Below are 21,232 nucleotides of genomic sequence, written 5' to 3'. Positions count from 1 at the left end.
TCAATTTTACTAATACTGAAGTTAGCCATTTAGTATACTACTACTAACATGCTTCTGAATATGTATCACTTCAAATAGAAAACTGAGACGGCACTCCAAGAACCAGTGAAAGCTAAAATAGCAAAAGAGGCTCAGAGAATAGTAACTCTTCCTCAAAGAATGAAGAAGGGTCACCTTTGCAGAATCAGAAACATCTCGCTTCAAAACTTCAAAACTTTTAGCTATTGTGGGTTTTGGCAGTAGCCAAGTTCAAGAGCTTCTCTCCCAAAACCAGCCTCCACACAAGCCAGCTAACCTAGCACTGTTTTCAGCAGAAACACTTCTGAGGAACTTGCTTTTATAAATGTGACAAGTGACAGGAGAGGCCCGATCTGGCTAAGCTCCACACCTGACCCTTCCCCAGTAAAATTCCTGAATAGAAATACAGTAACAGAACCCCTTTTACCAGCAAATCATGCGAGTTCTGACCTGGGCTGCATTGCAGAGGAAAACGCAGTGCTGTTGTGAATTATTTATTCTAAGTATTCTGAAGTCTGATCAGAAGGGAAAACATGAAGAATAATTTAGATTTAGAATTTTAAAGAAATTCAGAATGTATATTACATAAACTTTTATTTACATAAGGCATCAAAATTGCCCTTTTAAACAAAAGGGTCCTTTTCCCTTTTACCAATACTTTGGTGAAAGAAATGTCACATTGAGTAGACTAAAATTCACTGGTACACTTGCTCTGAACAAGCAGGTATAATCCAACATAGAAGATGAAAAACCAAACACAAAATATCTAAGCATACTATTTCATTAATCACTCTGTAGAACAAAGAATTAAGGCTTGTTTGCATCACGATGATCATCAATCATGCATCATTTATTCCCACCAATAATAAAATTCATTTCCAACTGGATCAGGAATAGCAAAACAAGAAGTCTGGTATAATCCCCATATTGTCTACATCAAAAAACAATTTGGCATCTTAGAAACTGGATTTAAAAGTACAGGGAAGGGGGGGAGGAAAACAGAAAAAGGCCCTTGCTTCAGAATCCTTTATAAGCATTTCCAGTGTCCATTTGCAGGAACCCTTCAGTTTAAAAAGGAAAAGCAGGACTTTCAAGGACTGATCTAAAAACATTTTCAGAAAGACTAAAGTTATGGTTGCATTGATCATGAAATACATAGAGAAAATACATTGTTTGGAATTATGAATTCCACACTGAGATCCCCAAGTAAATGGCATATATACATTGAGCTGAGCCTGTTTAATAAGTCAGACTTATAAAAATGGTAAACCTGTATTATTTTTCGGCCTGATTTAATAATTCCTGAGTTTTAGATCACTGCTGAGACACAGCAGACAAAACTCTGAAAGATGTAGTGAAAAGTTTTGCAAATCACTTTCAACATCAGCACAGATTTTGTTCAGCAACTTTCAGTCATCAATAAAAGTCAGTCTTCCAGGTCCTTCATTTTTCATCCACCTCCGATACCTCTTCCACCGGGGATCCATGGCCATCTTCTTCTTCAACTCCTCCTCTTGTTCTCTTTTATAGACCTGACAGACAGACAAAAGTTTTTAATAAGGTTGAAGAAATGGGTGAAGTGAAATCAGAGTGGGGGTGTAAGCATATGTAGTTCAACCACTTGCCCGACTATTGCTTTTACAGAAGACTGAGTTACAATGTAGAAGCAGACCATGACCAACACAAGGTGTAGGGGTCCCTCCAGCTGAGATGGTGCTGCAAGCTCCAGAATGTTGTTGTTTTGTTGTGGGTTTTGTTTGGTTGGGTTTTTTTGTTGTTGTTAAAGAACTATATGCTCATGCGTTCAGTAAATTAACATTTACAGTAAAGAACTGCTAATGCTCAGAAAGCCAAATTTTGAGTCCCTTCTCAGCACACACACAGTTCAATGCAGTTGTCCAGCTCCCCGCTTTAGCTGTTTCCCCATTTCAAAGTCATGGTCTGGATAGAATACTGCTATGGAAATTTTAATTTCCAATAAATTTCTCAACTAGGAAATGGTGCCATTGTAATAAAAAGTCAAGTATCTGAAAAAAGCAACAGCACCTACATTTTTGTTCTGGAAGGTGGTTTATGTAGATAAAGCCAGTATAAATCTCAATAACATACAGGTTTATGTCATCTCAGTATCATCTGACTTCTTCCCAGAAGGGAATTAAATTTAAGGTTCTTCTATGCATGAAGAAAGATTTAAAAATATTATAGATGGCTTTATAAATACATCAGCTCAATGGTCAGTGATCATGGAGGTTTTACAAATCTTCAGGAAACCAACAGAGTGGAAAAAAAAATTTGTGGAGAACCTCGGTGTATGTGTGTATTAAATTATTGGTCTTTCCCATCCTAAAAGAACAACAAAAAACTGAACAATATGCAGATATGCATCTCCAGTGATCAAAGTACAGAGAAGCTTTTGGGGAGAAACACCTAAGCATATTTTTCAACATTTAAGAGACATGAGTTTCAAGTAAGCATATGGTAGTGGCACAGAGGAGCACAGGTAGCATGAGAAAAGAGAATAAAGAATGATTATTCTCCATTTCCAATAACAGAAGAACCAGCAGGTGTTTGGGTGGCTTCAAAAAAAACATCTAATCATATTGCTGAACTCATGACCAGATGGTACAGCAGACACTGAAAGTTTTAATGCATTCAAGGAGTGATTAGATAAGAGATGATAAGTTTATTAAAGAAAAACTCGTTAAGGCTATTACCTACAAAGACACAATTTCCTTTTCAGGAAGTGTCAAAGCTGCAAATTATACTGAATAAATATTGCTATATAGGTGCAAATTTCATGTATTCTTCACCAAAAATCAACTGCTGGCCACCACAGGAGATGACTTATGACTAAACAGACTTCACACTGGCAAATACAGCTTTCATATTCAGCTCTTTTATATCACTAGTTAGAGATAGCACGGAATCCAAACCATGTCCTTTTTTCTCTACAACTGGATATCCATCCTATCTTACTTATTCCATATAACATCCGCTTTAACTTGTAACATTACTCGATCTTTGGACTTCCAGATTGTTTTCTAGCAAACCCATCATAATTCAACAAGAATGTATACCTGTCGGCTAATCCTTTCCTTACATTAGCATCAACTTTACTATTTTCCTGTTCTAGTTTCTAGATTAATCCACCTCTGCCTACTTTTAAAGAAGCATTTTCTTATCTTTGGTGCCCTGACAGCAGCAAAGGCAGTTCTGCCACCATCCCATTTCTTTTCCCAGTGTATGCAGAGCAGCAGCAACATCTCCTCTTCCCCTTGAGCAGGCCAAGTTCATATTCTCAGTTTCTCTTCTAAAACCCTCCCCTCCAGATGGCCCACAGATGAGCTTCTGTGGAACAAGGAAAGCGTTTTGTCAGTCTGTCATCCCAAGTCATTCTGGACTGAAGTTCCGTGCTGTGGCTCATGTTCCTTCACTGCTCTCACAGAACACTCAAAAAAAAAATATTACATATTGACTATTTAGTAAGCAGCTGTCCGTGGCAAAAGCAACAGTTGTAGCCAATGGTATTTCATACACCATCTTTACTTAAATAGGTATAGAGCACATCAAGAACAGTCCCTGACTCACAGACGGCCAAGGAACAATCAAGGGACAGTTTAGAAAAAAATGAGCTAAGAATTAATGGCTTAAACCACTAATGAAACAGGAATTTCAGATGATCCAAGTAATCCCTATTATAAATTATTACTGTTAGTAGAATGGTCTTCAATCTACTGTATTAACTTTGACCTACCACATTGTTGTAAGAATGCCTTTCATCAGACTCAACAAAATCTTGTACACACAGATTCCAAGCAAATCCCTTCCTATATCTATGGAGCTGCTGTCTACCAGCGTAGGAAGTTGAAGAAAACATAACGAGTGGCTGTCTAACTGCTTTCAGTTCAGAAAACAATAGCTAAAATTGAAACAATGCTTCACACAGCCCCATCCCAAGCACTTCACAAAACAGCTGCTCTTACCCTGGATAACTAACATCAGCTTTTCCAACAGAGATACCCACCTCATAGTTTTCTCGTATCCACAGCTGCCGTTCCAGAAAGGTCTCTTTTTGATGATCTTCTAGGCTGTCAAACTGAGACTGAGACATCTTCATGTACCTTCGTATGATATACAACTTCTCTTCTACACCATACTCTTGCCCTTTAATAGTGAAACAATAAATCCACCAACAGTACCAAACTATGTATTTGCACAAGTAAAAAGGGGCAAGAAGGATTTGAAATAGAAGGATATCATATATCTTGGGCTTCTGATAACCGCCTTTTATATCTATTTTATTTTTAATAATGTCTTTGATGATTTCTTCCTCTTCTTCACGAATTTCTTCTTTAGACCGCCTGTTTTTGCCTTTTTCTTTAGTCTTGTTGAGTAAACCTTGTTGCCTGGCAATCTCAGTAGCTTGTATGCGGTATTTTGGCACTGTAGCTAGGTAGCTGATAGCTTCGTTGTAACTACTCCACCAGCTGAAGAACTGTAATTGAAGAACAGTGAAAGTAAAAACCGTGGTTTTATACAGACACATTCCTATTTGAAGGTTTGCCAGGGAACAAAAACCCGCTGTCATACACCTTTAACCACCATTACATTACAGCAAGGGTAAAAACTGAAGGTAACTACTTCTGCAGTGTTACTGATGCTACAATTACTCCTCCAAATTTAGTAAGGCACCGAGAAAACAGATAAATAGATGTATAGCTCACAGCAATATACAGTGATGAGGAAGGACAAGCAACTGGTAGACCGGTTTTGTTCCTGGGAAGATGTTAATCTCCTGAGGATAAAGGCCAGGCTGTGCTGGACATTCTCAGAAGCTCCCTTGGATTTATAAATAAAGTAGCTGGTATACAAACATTTCATTATAAAATTGTTGCCCATTTAAAATAGTTAATGAAACACAGATTAAGCATGTTAAAATCTCATTAGTCTGACAGGATTGACTTCACAAGATTCAAAATCCCTCTCTAACCTCCAGCTACTGAATTTCAATGGGAAAAACAAAACCAAAACAACCAAAGCCAAACGATAAATCAGAAATATAGGTGGCAGAGGTGAACACGTCTTATTGAGGCAACTTTAAAAAAAAAAAAGGAGGATTTCACATGGTTCACCAAGACAAAAGACATGCACATACAAATTATACAACTTTAAGAAAGGTCAAGAAGCAGAAACAACAGAAAGCAAGAGAAAGGCAAGTCAGTTTACACAGATGTTTACATGGGATTTGCAACCATCTGGCAGCTGGACTGCAGGAAAATTAGTATCTCCACTTACACCCAAAATAAGAGGTGAAATGAAACTCTGCCATTGGAAGTTAGTCTGAAGACAAATTAAGTATTTGGCTGCATATGCCATTGGGACTTATTATTCCAAGCTCTCAAATTCTGATAAATGTATTTTTGATTTAACTTCCAATATCCCTCTAAATAAGTGATCTATCTGCACCACATAATAAGTGGTATCTTAATCTCTTAAACTTTTGGGCTATTTTTAGTGCTGTTTTGAACCAGTAATCTAACAGATGGTAAGAGAGTCATGCATCTTCTTCACTTAAATATTTGTCAGCAGTAGCACAAATTTTCTCATCTACAACACAGGCTGTTTTCTTGACCTTGGAACCACCACCGTCAGAGGAAACTTCACTGAACTCAATTCACTTCTCTCCTTACTTCACTGTGGTGTTTAAAATACACTGCAATGTATGACTCACACATTGGTAAACCGATATTCAGCCCTGTCATCTGAAATGAGCCTTGAATCTAGTTTGCAATTAGTCTGTTTTTTAAAAAATTATTTATGCAGCTTCACAGACTGACTAAAGCTTATTTGGAGCACTAGCCCAGTCTGTATCTGCTAAGCATCTGCTTTAAAAGAGCTGCACTAGTCTCTACAAAATATCCTACTCTTAGAAGAAACTAATCTCTACCTTTGTCCAAGGTCACAAGGGCAGCCAAAAAATCTGCTCAGTACATCCTGACTTCAGATTTGTGACAGGCACCATGCAGAAGTTTACCCCAGCAGACATAGACGGTTCTCATCACTGATGCTGTTTAAGGCACATTGCAGAAGCTGCAGACACTTCTCTTCCCATTCAGAAACTCACCACTGAGCAGCGCCATGTAAACATGAAATTTTACCTGAAACACGGAGATGGCACACACCGCAACTAGAACCACTATTCTGACGTCCACTTTTGGTGCCAGTCTCCTGCTGTAGTAGTGATAATAATGCCTGTAATACTCTTCAGGATGATCCAGCATGTAGTCATAATCTTTTCGTGTCTCTTCATCCTGCAGGATGAGATGAAAAACATGCATAGGTTCAGATTCCTGTTTTCACTTACTCTGTTATAGCTGTGTTTTACGTCTCATTAATGACCATGCTGCCATAAAATTTACAATAGCCCAACCAAGTATGAAGCACACAGGACCTTTTTCCTCTTCTTAGGAACATGGTTTAGTGCTAGAGTTAGGTTATGGTTGGACTTGATGATTCTGAGGGTCTCTTCCAACCAAAATGATTCTATGATTATGATTCTCAGTTAATTTGTTCTCACACTTATCTGCCCACACGCATCTGACATGTGGTCTTAAATGCATGAGCCCGTACCGCATGAAGACATTCAATACTGAAATGAAGACAGGCAAATGAAATCCACACAATAAGTATTTTTAACTTCAGAATGTGAAATCCAGATGGACAAGAGTTAATAAATATCACTCAGGGAAAGATTTTCAGATGAAGAATGTATTAAGAGATTGTTTTACAAATCTTTTAGAATTAGCTTACAGGGCTGTGGAATCTGTCCAATGAAAGGCTGTTTCAAAACCTCATTGTTCTCATCTTCTCTGAGTCTTTCTCATTTACACCCATGCAACTAAGAGATGAGAAATTTAATTTTGTCAGCCTCAACTGCATTCCTCTCCTACTGCCCAAAAAGTCCCTTTTTTTTCTCCCTCACAGCCTTAAAACACTTACAGGTTTCTTTCTTCCACTCCTGAGTCGCATCTTTGCCAAGCCACACATATTTTGACTTGATAAGCCTCCCTTACAGACCCCATATGCTACTCAAGTCACTGTTACTTTTTTATCTCAAGGTATACCTCTAAGATAAAGCCCAGTTGGTTCACTTTAAATACAAATGGATCTTCAAAAGCACCGTACCCCCTCCATGCACTCTTGGACTGGGTATTGAAGAAGGTTTAAGGTTTTTTTCCCCTCCCTGACTGCTGGTAGGAAGCAAGCTGTCTGAGTCCACACAAAGGAACACAAAACCGATGCTGCAGAGCCTGAGCGATGCACACAAGTGTAAACCTGAGAGGTCCTGTTCCTGTCCCGGGAAGAAGACACCTGTGAGGTGTGCACGGCCAAAGCTGGGCAGAACCCCCATGTTCGAGCCAGATTTAATATCCGCTTCAGAGGCAGATGCAGCTGATGAGCCACAGCTGCCGAGCAAAATTTGGAGGGGACTATACACCTCCCAGAGTATTTTTAAGGCCACAATTTTTCTTCTTGCAACAGGCAATTGCTTAATTTTGCTTCCTGCAGTTAACACGTGAGTTGCCCATAGAATAGTTTGGGTTGTAAGGGACCGTCAAAGCTCATCCAGTCCAACCCCTGCCATGAGCAGGGACATCTTCACCAGATCAGGTTGCTCAGAGCCCCGTCCAGCCTGGCCTGGGATGTCTCCAGGGATGGTTCATCCACCACCTCTCTGGGCAACCTGGGCCAGGGTTTCACCACCCTCAGTGTAAAACGTTTCTTCCTCCTGTCTGGCCTGCATCTCCGCTCCTTTACTGAAAACCGTCACTGCCTGTCCTATCGCAACAGCCGCTGCTAAGCAGCCTGCCCCCGTCTTTCTCACAGGCCCACGGGCACCGACGGGACCCTGAGGCAGCAACAAAGAGCGCGGCCACACGCGTGTCCCGCTGGCGCAGCCCCGGCCCCGCGCCCCCCGAGCCGAGGCCGCCGCGGGAAGCGGCAGCGCGGGCAGGCGCTATGCGGGTCCGGGGCCCTGCCCGCCCCGCTCCCTGCACGGCCCCCGGGGCGGCCCCTCCGCTGTCTCTTACCGGAGCGGCTCCGGCCGCGGCGGCGGTCCCGCTCTCTCACCTTGAGGGTCTCGTAGGCGGTGGCGATGAGGAGGAACTTCTCGTGCGCCGCCTGCGCGCCGTCATCGCCGCCCGGCGCGGCCGGCTCGCCGCGGTAACGGTCGGGGTGGTACTTGCGGGCCAGCTGCCGGTAGGCGCGGGCTATCTCCGCCTTGCTGGCCTGCCGGCTGACGCCCAGCACCTCGTAGCAGACGCGCCGCCCGCAGTACAGGCCCTCCGTGAGGCCCCACGCCGCCCGCGGCAGCAGCACCGCGCACAGCGACAGGCACAGCAGCCACCGGCCCGGCCCCGCGGCGCCGCCCGCCGCCATCTCACCGCCAGAAGCGGGCCCGCGCAGCGCGCAGGCGCTTGCAGGCGCCGGGGAGGCGGGGCCGGAAGGGAAAGGGCGGGGCCGGGAGGGAGGAGGCGGGGCCGGGCGGGAGCGGGGCGGGGTCACGGCTCGGCCGCACGGCTGCGGTTCCCGGGGATTTTGGCTCCCTGAGTGGGGAAATCGCGGCAGAAAAGCCGTCGTGGTATACCAATCTTTTCCATGATTTCTTCTAACCTGCTTCTGCTTATTCCTTCTTCCAGGGAAGAATATTTTGAAATACTCCCTGAAGTCTCCTTCTCCGCAGACATTCAAACCCGCCTGGACACCTTCCTGTGTAACCTCATCTGGGTGTTCCTGCTCCAGCGGGGGGACTGGACTGGATGAGCTTTTGAGGTCCCTTCCAGTCCCTAAAGTTCTGTGATTCTGCAATTCTTTGAAGTCGTATTTAATTTAAGCTCGCTCTTACGGAGTTCAGGTTTCGCTGTTTTGTGTCGGATCAATGTGATTTAACTGGCAGCCTCCAGCACACTTCCCTGTATGTACATAAAATGCATACCCTGCAGAAGGTGTGTTGGGGAACACTCCTCCTGCTGCTGTTGTCTGAAGTATGTACATCCACCCTTGGTGCTACTGGCGAAGGAAAGCTGGTTAAAATCCTTTGAAAAAGAGACTGGGCTTCATATGTGCTGTCGGAGGTCAGGACTCTTACATTCTTTTTACCCAAACACTTGTTTCGAAAAGGAGGACCGCATCTCTGCATTAGTGTGTAAGGAACATTGCCTAAATATCGGGCCTTTACCAGGAAAATCAGATGCTAGAAATGTCTGCCACAAAAATATTCAGCTCATCAGAGAACACATGCTGCTCTGCTCAAAATGAGTAGACATCTTTATACTTCTGGCCTCCTGTGTCTGCCTCCTTTTTGCATTAATAAGTGTTTGTAATTTCCTTGAGAGATGGATGAGTCCCAAATGTACTTCCTCAGAAAACAAACAAGCCCCTCTTCAGCTCATTAAGAGTCCAGCCTCTCATATCTCGAGTTTGACAAATAGAGCGAAACTTCGTCACTTTTTCTTTAAGTTGAGAAGCATGCTGGTTCTTTGGCACTGTGTTACCTGGTCTCACTTCTGCCAAGAGCTGTCCCTGGAGCTGAAGGGAGACGTCAGCAGCTAGTCCTGCATTATCTGCAGGCAGCATTCAAAGAGCCATCAAATGGGTGCCGCACTGTTCGCTGTCAGTGTACGGTCCTGGGTTGCCTTGTTTTAGTGCCTAGTCAATATGCTCCCTACAGAGATTTCAGGGGGCACCGATGAGCTCAGGAGAAAGATGCTGTGTGGTGGTCACATCTTTCTTCCGCACCAAACCAGCACATCAGGCATTTCACAACGTAACTTTCTGCCTTTAGTTAATGACTTGGGAAAACACAATAGTCGTCAGGGTGTGTTTCTCACTCCTGCTGAACCATGGTCACCTTATCATGGGAGACGGTGGTGCCAGGGCAGGTGTTGGGAGGAGGAGGTGCCCAGCCGCTGTGCCGGCTGCTGCCCGTGCTGGCGCTGAGGCCCCGGGACAAGGCAGCCACAGCCCAGGAGGCGCGTGTAGACGGAGGGCTGCGGGCCGGCGAGCAGGGGCCGGGGCTTCTCCGGGGTGCGGCCGGGGCTGTGAAGGGCTGTGGGCGGGGCTGTGGGCGGGGCTGTGCCAGGGCCTGGGCGGGGCTGTGCCAGTCTGTGGGCAGGGCTGTGGGCACGGAAGTACCAGGCTGTGGGCGGGGCTGTATCAGGCGCTAGGTGGGGCTGTGGGCGGGGCTGTGCCAGGCTGTGGGCGGGGCTGTGGGCGGAGCGGTACCAGGCGCTAGGTGGGGCTGTGGGCGGGGCTGTGCCAAGGCCTGGGCGGGGCTACCCGTCCGGCGGCTGCTGGCGCGACGGCCGCCAGGAGGGGGCGCAGCTGCGCCGCCCACGGCTCCCGGGCCGTCTCCGTCCTCCGCCCGCGTCGGGAGCGCGGAGCGCGCCGCGGGCGCCATGGAGGTCAGCGCGGACTCAGGTCAGTCCGCTGCCCCCCGCCGCCCCTTTCCTGGGCACCCACCGGGAGCCGGGGCGGGGGCGCAGGACAGTACAGCCCCCCGCCGCGACCGAGCGGCGCCGGCGGGCCGGTGCGTGTGCGCGGCGGGGGCGGGCGGCGGGGACGATGGCTCAGCTCTTTCTAAATATAAAACGGCGGTGACGGGAGGGCGGGCGTTACCGGGCCCCGCCGTCCCTCGCGGCGGTTGGTGGCGGGGAGAGCCGCAGAGAGAAGGAGGAGAGAGCGGCCCAGGGCCCGTGCGAGCGCCGGCAGAGGACGGGGGCGGCCGGCGGGAGCGGCAGGGCTGCCGCGGCGCGTCCTTCACCGCCTCCCTCCAGCACCGGCTGGCGACATGGCTGCGGCCGCCGCTGCTGCCCAGGACGAGCTCAGTAAGTCTCCGCGGCTCCCAGCTGGGCGCAAACCCCGCGGGGGCCGGCGGCGGGGCCGGGCCGGGGGCTCTCCTCGGCGGCGCCCCCACTCCCATGGGGGTCCGGTCTCCGGTCCGGCCAGTCGGTAATGGCGGCGGGGCTGGGCCCGGCGTCGGGCAGCCATGTCGGGAAGCGGAAAGCGAAGGCTGCGGCAGGCTCTCCTCAGCCCCGGTCCCGCGGCGGCACAGCGGGCTGGCTGCGGCCTGCCGGGGCCTGCGCCGCGCTCCGGGCTGCGTGACCTTGCGGGGCCGCCCCGCCCGCTCGGTGGGGAGGGGACGGCGGCTCCCTGCGCAGGGGGACCCGCGGGGGCGGCGGGCGCGGAGCCGGCAGACCGCCCGGTGCAGGGGCCGCGTCCGCAACCGGCAGCCCCCGCCACGCCGCTCCCCGGCGCGGCGAGCAGCGGCTGCCGCCTGCGGCGCTCGCTCCGCTTTGTTCGCGGTCGGCCGCGGAGCCGCTGTAGAACACCGTGTGCTGGGCTCCTGCACAGCGGGCGCGGTGCGGGGTGTCGCGGTGCGTGTGTAAGCGCATCCTCGGGCTCTGCAGCGCTGGGCACATGGCGGGAGCAGCGGCATCCGAGCTGCCTTTGCCGCCAGGCGTGCGGGGCAGCGGGAGCCCGGCCCTTGTCACCTCCACATCCCTTCTGCAGTCCGGTGCAGTGAACAATCCGTTTCTCTTCGGAGAAGCCTATGGAACTTCGAAGTAGTGGTTTCACTTTCCTTGCTTTTCCTGCCTCGGAGCAGAGCTAGTTCTTAGTCAACCATAAAGGGTTAATTGTAAGATAATGAATGACTCAGCCAAGCGAGAGGGCCTTTGGTTGCCCTGAAATAGTACTTGGCAACTACTGGAGAGGAAGGGCAGAAGAAATACTTTTAGCATATTTGTGCTATTGGCTTTCAGTTCTAAAGCACGTCTGTGTGATGTGTCACTTGGGTTTTTTCGTTGTTCTCACTGTGCTGCTGAAACAAAGAAATAAACAGCAGAGTCGATTATACTGTTCAGCAGGCATTCTTTATTTTATCAGCACTGTGGAACACTGGGGATCGTCCTTCATAAATGCTCTTGCGTTGCTTATGTTCACACAATGATTACATATTCTTTACAATTTTTGGAGATTTTTAACATACAATACATATATACTAAGAAATAATTGATTAAGTTATCCAAAATTGATTAGTTTCTTACTTATAATACATTTATTAATTACTAGTCAAATTTAAGATATGGACTCTGCGTCTAAACAATATATTACTTAATCTTCTGTCTCCCTTGTGTTGTGCAGAAGGATCTAAAACTTGAAAAATATCCCCTCGTTTTGCAGGACATTTATCCTCTCAATTGGTTAATGATGAGTACATCTTTTGTAACTTAATCAGAGTGTACATTAATTTAGCAGCTTTTCTTCACTGCCATGTAGATAACATCCTTGTTCTGCTCTTTGTTAGATGTTACTAGAATTAGGCTGAGTGGGATAAGGCATACAATAATGGTGGGGATGTCCTTTATGTAGCCAAAGATCAAGGATCTCACCACGGGGTAAGAAGGATCTTTCAGTTACACTGATCCTCGAATCAGAGTACACAAATGCCACGCTATTTATTCCATTGACAACTGGGATAAATCGTAATCATGACCCTGACAGACCTCGCTGCTGCTGGCGTCCCGGGGATTCCTCTGCTGCTTTCACAATGCTGACCTGGTTCCCCTTGGTGAGACTGGGCAGTGTGAGATCTCTTGCCTGTAGCTCCTTGGCTTTTATCTATGTCTAATGTAGCTTCCCAGCCTCCAAATCTCACCCAGCAAAAAATAAGTCCTCAGCCATATGCCGGTTGCTACACAGCCCTTTGTGTTTTGCTGCGCTGAAAGGACAAACGTCCTTAGGTAGGGATTCATGCTAATAATAATATAATGCCATTCAGGCTGTTTGACCACTGCATCCTTTGGAATTAAGGGGTTTTTATTGGTTTGGTTAGAAATATTTTTTGGAGGATGGGGGGAGGAAGGAGAGTGGATTTTTTGTTTTGTGTTTTTTCTCCTAATACCTCGTCTGTCACTGAATAGGAAGTACTGTAGCTTTAAATAAAAATTAAAGCTAATGGAAAAAGGGTAATTTCATGTAGAGAAAGAAAGGACCTCTATGTGGGCCTGCTGTCTTTTGATACATTTAAATGGCTATATTTCATCATACTTGAGAAGAAATTTGCTCTTTTTTAGCATGATGAGTAGTTCCCCTCAAACCGGGAATAATTACTACGAGTTTTATATTAGAAGATGAGTTTTAATTGCTTTACATACACATGGCTAGAAAAAGCTTTGATCTATAGTTCCAGTCAAACACACAAACTGTTACTGTTTGCTTAAACTCTGTGTAAAGGTGCTCACCATTTCAGAGGACAAATTGTTTGAAGGCAACATAAGAATGGAGCCATGGCAGTTTAAAAATTAATGCAAACTCAGTAAATTGGCCCTGAACTCATAAGAGTTCATATGTAAGAGAAAAGAAAATTAATCTTGAGTAAGAATCGTCAGCCACTGGAATGAAGAGCCTAAGCCTGGCATATTGCAAATATTTGGATTTCTGTCTGCTATTGTATAAGCTTTTCTATAAAATGGAAGAACAGGACAAAAAAAAATATAATACAACCTCCTTCCACAAGACCTTCCTGACCTTTTCCAGCCAGATCTTGTAAAATAACTGGCTGACTGGCCTGTTTTACAAATGCCCCCTGAAGTGATTTGGGTGTAGGCATGCGATGTGTTACTGGTAGAGCCAGGAATAGCAAATCCTGACTCACTGTTAGCTACTGTAATCGTACTAAATACATTTTTTGTCACAGTCTAATAACATTAGAACAAGAGTTTGACTCCTATTTTAGTAGTGACACAACAGACAAGAGCTATTATATTCTGCGTGTGGAACGGTGCAGAAACAATTGCTTAGCTCTGGAGGGACAAAAGGGTGTATTTGAGGTCGTGCTTCAACCAAGACCTGTCCCTAAATCTATCCCTGCCATCCAGGCAGTGAAGTTGGAATGTTCCTGTGTCCCAGTACTCCTTATTTGTTATAGGGCCCCTTGGTGAGAATGTGGGGGATGCTGATGTGATATAATGGTTCGACAGACTTCATGTAATGGAGGAAGATTTTGTTGATTTTTTTTTGATTTACTGAAACAGTTCTAGAAGTGCTTTAATGTAGCAGTCCCACTACTCTGTGAAACAGACAGTTATCAGAAAAGTAAAGATAAATTCTGGCTTTATGCACAGGATCTTGCCATCCCACTCTGCACTGTTTTGCAGAGGAGTTGGACTCTCTTTTGGGTTCCTGCGATGCTTTTCTGGTGATTAGTTAAAGTATGAAGTACAATTAGCTTGACATGTCCTCGCCTTGGTAGTTTCTTGAGTCTTTCATTAAAAGGACGGTGTGTGTTTTACATGATGCTCAGCTACACAAACACGCATTGCTGAGGGGTCTGTGCAGAATAGCTGATGTGCTGTGCACAGTATCTATGGATGCCAGCTAATTCTTTATCTTATATAAGGACAAGGAGAAGAACATGCTTAACTGAACCAAAAAGAAATTTATTTGATAAAGAGATGGATGAACAGTGAACTAGTTACCCCAGTACAGCCAAGCAATGAGTTCACTTCTGTGATTTTAATTGGAAGAAAAAAAGGGAGGAAGGAATAGACACATCTTTAATGGAAGGAAAACAATAAGCTGTTTATTTATGTATTTGATCTTTTCTGTGTCTTTCTCTCAGTTGTTCCCTTCGAATGGGGAAGAGGGGCATGTTGTTTTGGTTGGGGAGCAGGCTGGGGTTTGCAGTTGGCTTGAGAGATTGCAAGATCAGTGCTGAAGTAACAAGACTTAAAAATAGCTCTGACCCTTTTATGGCCAGTGTTGCAGGATTTGGAAGTTCATAAAGCACAAGTTGGAGCCTTGCTCTTGATGTGACTTTCTTGTAGAATCTGTACACATTAGCTGTGTTTTGAAATCCATTCCTTTCCTTTTTGCGTGAGGCGTGGTCGTAAGTGCTGAAACCTGTATTCCTCCTTGTAGTCTTAAATGGAGACTGGAAAGAACCAGAAGTGAAACACGCATTCCCTCACGGATAGGTAACTATATTGCCATGGTAACCGGGGGATTTCAAAATCCAAGTACACCGTGTCTGTTGACACAAATTGGACACTGCTGCTGGAAACAGAGATACAAAGGCACATATATATACTGTGTTCCTGCCTCTTTGGTTCTTTGACGTACAGTGAAAGGGGATATATTTTCATATGGAATGCCTATTCTTAAGTTCTCCATATTTATGTTCATCCTCTTGTAAACACCTATTTTTTATTTTCCCAAGAAAATGCCACAAAAAATGAAATATTTTGTGAAAACACTGCACAGCAGCATGGAAATAAGTTGCTATTATGCCAAAACACATGAATATCTGTTAGAAATTTTGTATGGGCTTAATTGTATATATTTTAAGAATAAAACCACCCAGTGTTTTTCTACTCATGCAGTTCATTCTTGGTTGTGTGGGGGGTTTGTTGGTTGGTTGGTTTTTGTTTGTTTTGGTTCTGTTTTTTAATCTGTAGTAAAACGTTGACTGTCATAGCTGTGGCACACATATGATGTTTCTGTGACTGCTTATTAAACCAGACTTGATTTCTGAGGTGCTTTTTAATGTGGTGGGTGAGTCTGACAGGGTCTGTTTGGGTTGTTGCTTCCAGCCCCCTCTGGCAGAGCAAGGGGCTCTGCAGTGGGCAGATCTGGAAGGTTCTGGGTGGTTCATCTCTGTGTGCCCGGTGTTCTTCCAGAGCTTCTGACCTGCAGGTTTGTTCTTGGAGCCATTTTTTGTAGAGCCCTGCACACCCTGGGCACAGGGTTTTCATTTGTTCCCAGTGAAGGCTCCTTCCTTTCCTGCTTTCTCCCTTTCACTTTGACTTTCTTACTACTGTAAGCAAAATAATGGTGCTTTTTTTTTTTATATTTTTTAATTGTGGATTGTTGTGTATTTTTCTTTTGTAAATTCTCTGGACTGCATTAAAAGTTGTTCGTTTTGCCTCTGACAGCCTGTTCTCCCCCCAGCCCCACGTTTATCAGAGCTGACCTGCGGTAGATTGACTATGGAAGTAATTATATAAACATATATAATTAGCTAATTGTCACCATTTATTGCAGGCCAATAGCAGATGGTATTAACACCCCACACGCCACCAACCCAAGGAAAGGGAAGAAGAGGGCAAAGGAAGAGAGACTCCCCAGCTGGAAAATTAAACCAGCTCTGCTAATAATGGGCAGGGTCCTCATCATAAGCCAGCCAGGGATGAAGAGAGAGAGACCCTTGTCATCCCCCAGTTTTAAACTGAGAATGATTTGTATGGCATGGAGTACCTCGTTGGTCAATTCGGGTTTACTCAGCCCCCTGTGCATTTGGTGCGACCCACTTACTCCATATAGCATCAGTTGCAAGATGAGTAGAAGGAACCTTTCCCTTGAACATCCAGCCTAGTACTGGCAATCAGGGCCCCAGGAGGAGCTGTGCCTCAGTACCAGCCACTTTTAAAGCAGCTCAAACTCCATATGCTGCCAATATCTCTTTTTCAGCTGGAGTATAGTTGGCCTCAGAGCCTTTGTATCCTGGACTCCAAAACCCCAGGGGTTCGCCTCGGGTCTCACCTGGTGCGTTTTGCAGAGGCTCCAGGTAGGACCATTGTCCCTGGCTGCAGTGCAGAGCACATTTTTAATATCCTGTTCTGCCTGGAGTGGCCCTAAGGCTACTACATTTACAGGCTCTTGTTTACTTTGTTCAAAGGCTTGTCATTGTTCAGGGCCCCGTTGAAAATAATTCTTCTTTTGGGTCACTGGATAGAGAGGGTGCACAATCTGGCTGTAATCTGGAATATGCTTTCTTCAGAAACTCACAGTGCCCAAGAAGGCTGTATTTCCTTTTTGTTAGGTGGCAGAACTGTTGTTTTATTAAGCACATCTGTTGGCATCTAGTGATGCCCCTCTTCCTGTTTAATTCCTAAAAATTGGATCTCTCATGCAGGTCCCTTGACCTTACCTCTCTTTATGACAAAACCAGCTTTCGAAAGAATTTGAATTATTCTCTCACCTTTCTTGAAGACTTCCGCTGCTGTGTCGGTGCATACAATGATTGTCATCAATGTATTGCAGGTGTTCTGGAGCTTTACCTTTTTCCAGTGCAGTCTGGATCAGTCCATGGCAGATGGTAGGGCTGTGTTTCCACCCCTGGGGCAGTTGATTCCAGGTGTACTGGATGCCCCTCCAGCTAAAGGCAAACTGTGGCCTGCGTTCTGCTGCCAAAGGAATTGAGAAAAACACATTAGCAATGTCAGTTGTGGCAAACCACTGAGCTGCCTTTGACTCCAGTTCATATTTCAGTTCTAGCATTACCAGTACAACAGTACTTAATGACGGTGTACCTTCATTTAGGCCATGACAGCCAGTCAATCTCCATTCTCCGTTAGGCTTTGGCACTGGCTGCATAGAACTGTTGAAGGGTGATCGAGTCTTACTGATCACTCCTTGATTCTTTAGTTGTTGGATCAATTTATTAATGGGAATCAGGGAATCTCGGTTGGTGCAATACTGTCATCTGTGCACTGTTGTGGTAGCAATTGGCACCTCTTGTTCTTACACCTTAAACAGTCCTACAACAGAAGGGTCTTCTGAGAGACCAGGCAAAGTAGACAGCTGTTAAATGTCTTCAGTCTCTACAGCTACTATATACCAAAGGCCCATCGATATCCTTTTGGGTCCTTAAAATACCTCTGTTGAGGTAGCCTGTGCCAGGATTACACGGAGCATCTGGGCCAGTCACAACAGGGTGCCTTTCCCACTCCTTCCTGGTTAGGCTGGCTTCGGTTTCTAATTCAGTCCTCAGTCACTCCAGAAATACTGGTGGATTCTGCCCCTTTATGATCTGATGGCATCAGGGTACACTGTGCGCTGGTGTGTACCAGAGCTTTATATTCATGTGGTTCTGACACACCAGGCTGTCAAATCCACACAGCCCAATAACTCAGTTGTCCCTCTCTTCCAGCTGGCTGATGGTGTTTATGTGTGTCTGGTAGGTAGGCAGAGGTAGGAATCCCACCTACTCTGGCTGGAGAGCTGCCCACTGGAGATGGGAGCAGGTGTTCTCTTGGGAGTTTTGTTTTTTAACTGCAGGTGAGCAGCAGGTTTTCCATCCTAGTCCCTCATGTCTTCCCCCTGTCACACAGGAAAAAACAGAAGTCACCTCGTGGCGTGTCCTGTTCTCTCAAGCCGATCCTGCAGGAGGATGTCTTCTCCTAGAGGCTGCGACTTGGACCTGTGCAGGTGAAGAGCAGGATCCGTTCTTCATCTTGGACAATTTGCCACACAGTTTTTCCACAGCTGAGACACAGACCTGTAGGAGGGGAAGAGTGACTGTTCATACTGCTGCAGTTTGTTACCCACGTTGCCCACATTTAATGGCTTTTCACCCACTCCCTAGGGGAATGTTGCCAGTGTGTGGGCATATGTTGATGGTTTGCTCTGTACAAATGTCCACGTAATAGTTTGGGTATATGGCATTCCATCAGGATCTACAGTTGTCTGTGGGTTGCTGTGAATTATCTCTTGCACAGCCAGCTCTCTCACATTCTTAATACCTTTTGCCATGGTGGTCCATTTGTCTGGGCATATTATCATCCTTCAGTGGATACCTGTTCTTCACTGCTGACATGGTTCACCTCCAGATGCTTTCAGTCTTGGTCTTCTTCCCAACTGCCTTATCAATGCCACCTTCTCTGTCCAGGGATCCCAACAGCTTGGCTTGTCCATACTGTCAGTCCTGCTATTCCGGCATCTAATCAGACAGGTGGCAAGTGGCTCCCCTTCATGAGGACTAAAATATTTCTCCTTATCTCACAGCTTCTCCAGGGATAAGGAGCAGATGGTTACCTTTGGTTCTGATCCTTCCACCTCTAGTGGATCTGCTTCAGAAGTACCTTTTGGGCACTCCATCTGCACCTCCCTTCACTGTGCAAACTTTTTCTTGTGTATTTCTTGCTGGTTGTAGGGGCAGCTGGCTGCATCTTGCTGAAGCTTCAGGAGCCCCAGCACCTGTCACAGGAGTTAGTGCAGCTCTAGTCCTCCTAAATAGTTTTATCATCAGCAAGGACTGACACACATTCCAGAGACCCAGTAATACCAACAAGCTTTGCTCGATTTCCCGGGGACGTACAAAATTATCAGAAGCATCTGTAATTTACCCTAATGAAAAAGGCATGGTGTAGTTGGATAGCTCTTTCAAAGGATGACTCTTCCAACTGGAAAACAAAAGGTGCAGTTTTCTTTAATTTCTACTGAAGGGTTCCCAAAATATATACTCCTGAAGTATGCGAATAATGAATATATATACACTGTCAGCTTAAATATGACTACACAGAGCAATGCTAAGTAACCCAACACCAAAGCAATTACTTTAAGCTGGCTTCTGGAGGTGATAAACCGCACATAAACACTAAAAAGAAGTATACACCTCAAAAAAGGCATTATTGAATCCAACCAAGTGAGCAAATAACACAAGATTTGTAACAGCATCATTCAAATCGATATAATAACTGCAATCTGCTTTAACATTGCTAAATGGTCTGTGGAGCACACAAATCTGTCATTGTCTCACCGATTCGTAACACTCAAAGAAAAAGTTGATACTCTCTGAACTGAGCTTTCCCAGATCTCCCACCAGAGGCAGGATTTGAGCTCATATTGCACAGCCGTAGGGTCCCATACTCTCCTGGTTATACTACCTGGGAAGCTGCTTTGTCAGAGTCCCTCTCAGCCCCTCACTCTCCCCACATTGGGCACCAATAAATCTGTCACTATTTATTGCAGGGCAACAATAAAGTGTGGCAGATGCTCTCAATTAATCCGTGCCCTTCCTGCTAGGGAAAGGGAAAAGAGACTTACAAGTTGGAAAATTAAAATAGCTTTATTAATAATGCTAATAATGAGAGAAATAATGCAAAATAGGCAAAAGTATTGAATTTCCCGCAGTGTCATGCCAGTGGCTGCAGGGCAGACACTAGGAAATCCTGGACTGGACTCTCCAGGAAACAGGAACGGGATTCAGGAATGCCCAGACTGGAACTTGGAGCAGGATTGCAGGCAGGGTGGGGTCCCCATCAGAAGCCAACCATGGATGAAGAGAGTGAGACCCTCATGCCCCCCCCAGTTTTAAACTAAGTATAATTTGGATGGCATGGAGTACCTTGTTCAATTTGGGTCACTGTTCTGTCTGCCTCCCCCTATGAGTGCATCCCATCACTTGTGGGACATTAAGAGTTCTATCAGCGACCTTGACTTCCTTAACAAAAAAGTATAAACCTGGGCCTTTTCTGCATACCCTTCCTACTGTTAGCTGGATAATACTGTAAACAGCAGGTGTGATCAGCTCTGGAGTGGACACTGAAAAATGTGCAGCCAACTTCAGGAAAATGCACTTACTTGGAAGATTTTAGCTGAAAGAAAAAAATCACTAAAAGATAATTGGTCTTGTTTTAAATAAAACTGGGGCACTAATACAAAAGGTGCTATGGGTGGGAACAAATACCAGGGAAATATTACAGTCCCAAATTTGAGATGAGGGTTTAATGTGAGATTAAGGAAGGAGAAGCCTTTGTAAAATCTCAGATCTCTTAAGTATTGGCTTTTTAGATGAGAATAAAGCTATACTTTAATAAATGTCATCCCTCCATTTCTTGCTTCTTCAGTGCTTCCAGAAAACTTAAAAAATGATATTTAACTGTATTAGTTGACTTTTGGAAAGAAAAATTATTGGAATTGTGTCATTGCATGAACTGCATTTTAAGTTGAGTGTTGGCTAGCAAAGGTAAAGACTGAGACGCCTAAAACTTTCTAATTAAGATTCAGTATTCTTACTGTCAAGTTGTGATAAGATTGCTGTAGTAGTTTATTTCAGCTGCTAAGGCTTATTGAAAACTGTTTGTGTAATATTTTTTTCCATGGTATGTAGCAAAGGAAGTTAGACCTCTTGTTTTGCCGGTTTTAACTATCCCATAATCTAGTGGTCCTCCACTGAAATTACAGCTGTGCAGTTTTACAGTCGGCGGTAGAGGCTGCAAAACTAGATGGAGAAGAGTTGGGCTTCACTCTTCAAAATCTGTGAAGTGCACGATGTGGGAAGTTGATATGGGTTGGGAGCAGACCCTTTGTGTCCTTTGCTGGCTGATGCATAGCGGTCTGGCGGCTGGCGCAGGCTGGACGGGGGCCAGGT

The 21,232-nt window shown here is 45.5% G+C and overlaps 2 protein-coding genes across 5 annotated transcripts in view; one reads left to right on the top strand and one right to left on the bottom strand.

Annotated features, from left to right (window-relative positions):
• Nucleotides 1-595: 595 nt before the first annotated feature.
• Nucleotides 596-8,457, bottom strand: DNAJC25 (DnaJ heat shock protein family (Hsp40) member C25; the record flags this gene model as incomplete). Its single annotated transcript, XM_080363059.1, has 4 exons — nt 596-1,550; nt 4,043-4,513; nt 6,177-6,329; nt 8,149-8,457. 4 exons carry the CDS (start codon nt 8,455-8,457, stop codon nt 1,428-1,430), a joined length of 1,056 nt encoding a protein of 351 aa, XP_080219185.1. The 3' UTR covers nt 596-1,427.
• Nucleotides 8,458-10,443: 1,986 nt separating this feature from the next.
• ECPAS (Ecm29 proteasome adaptor and scaffold) overlaps nt 10,444-21,232 on the top strand; it is a 72,110-nt gene continuing 61,321 nt past the window's right edge. For 3 of the 4 annotated variants that reach the window (XM_080362574.1, XM_080362575.1, XM_080362572.1), the window contains exon 1: nt 10,779-10,904. In XM_080362574.1, coding sequence (XP_080218700.1) covers nt 10,868-10,904 — 37 coding nt within the window. In that variant the 5' untranslated portion in view covers nt 10,779-10,867. Of the gene's footprint in view, nt 10,498-10,778; nt 10,905-21,232 lie in introns of those variants that run through there. The other variant, XM_080362573.1, reaches the window with a different exon arrangement.

This window comes from Nesoenas mayeri, assembly GCF_963082525.1.
Source record: "Nesoenas mayeri genome assembly, chromosome: Z".
Classification (NCBI taxonomy): domain Eukaryota; kingdom Metazoa; phylum Chordata; class Aves; order Columbiformes; family Columbidae; genus Nesoenas; species Nesoenas mayeri.
This window is presented reverse-complemented; position numbering and strand designations above follow the sequence as displayed.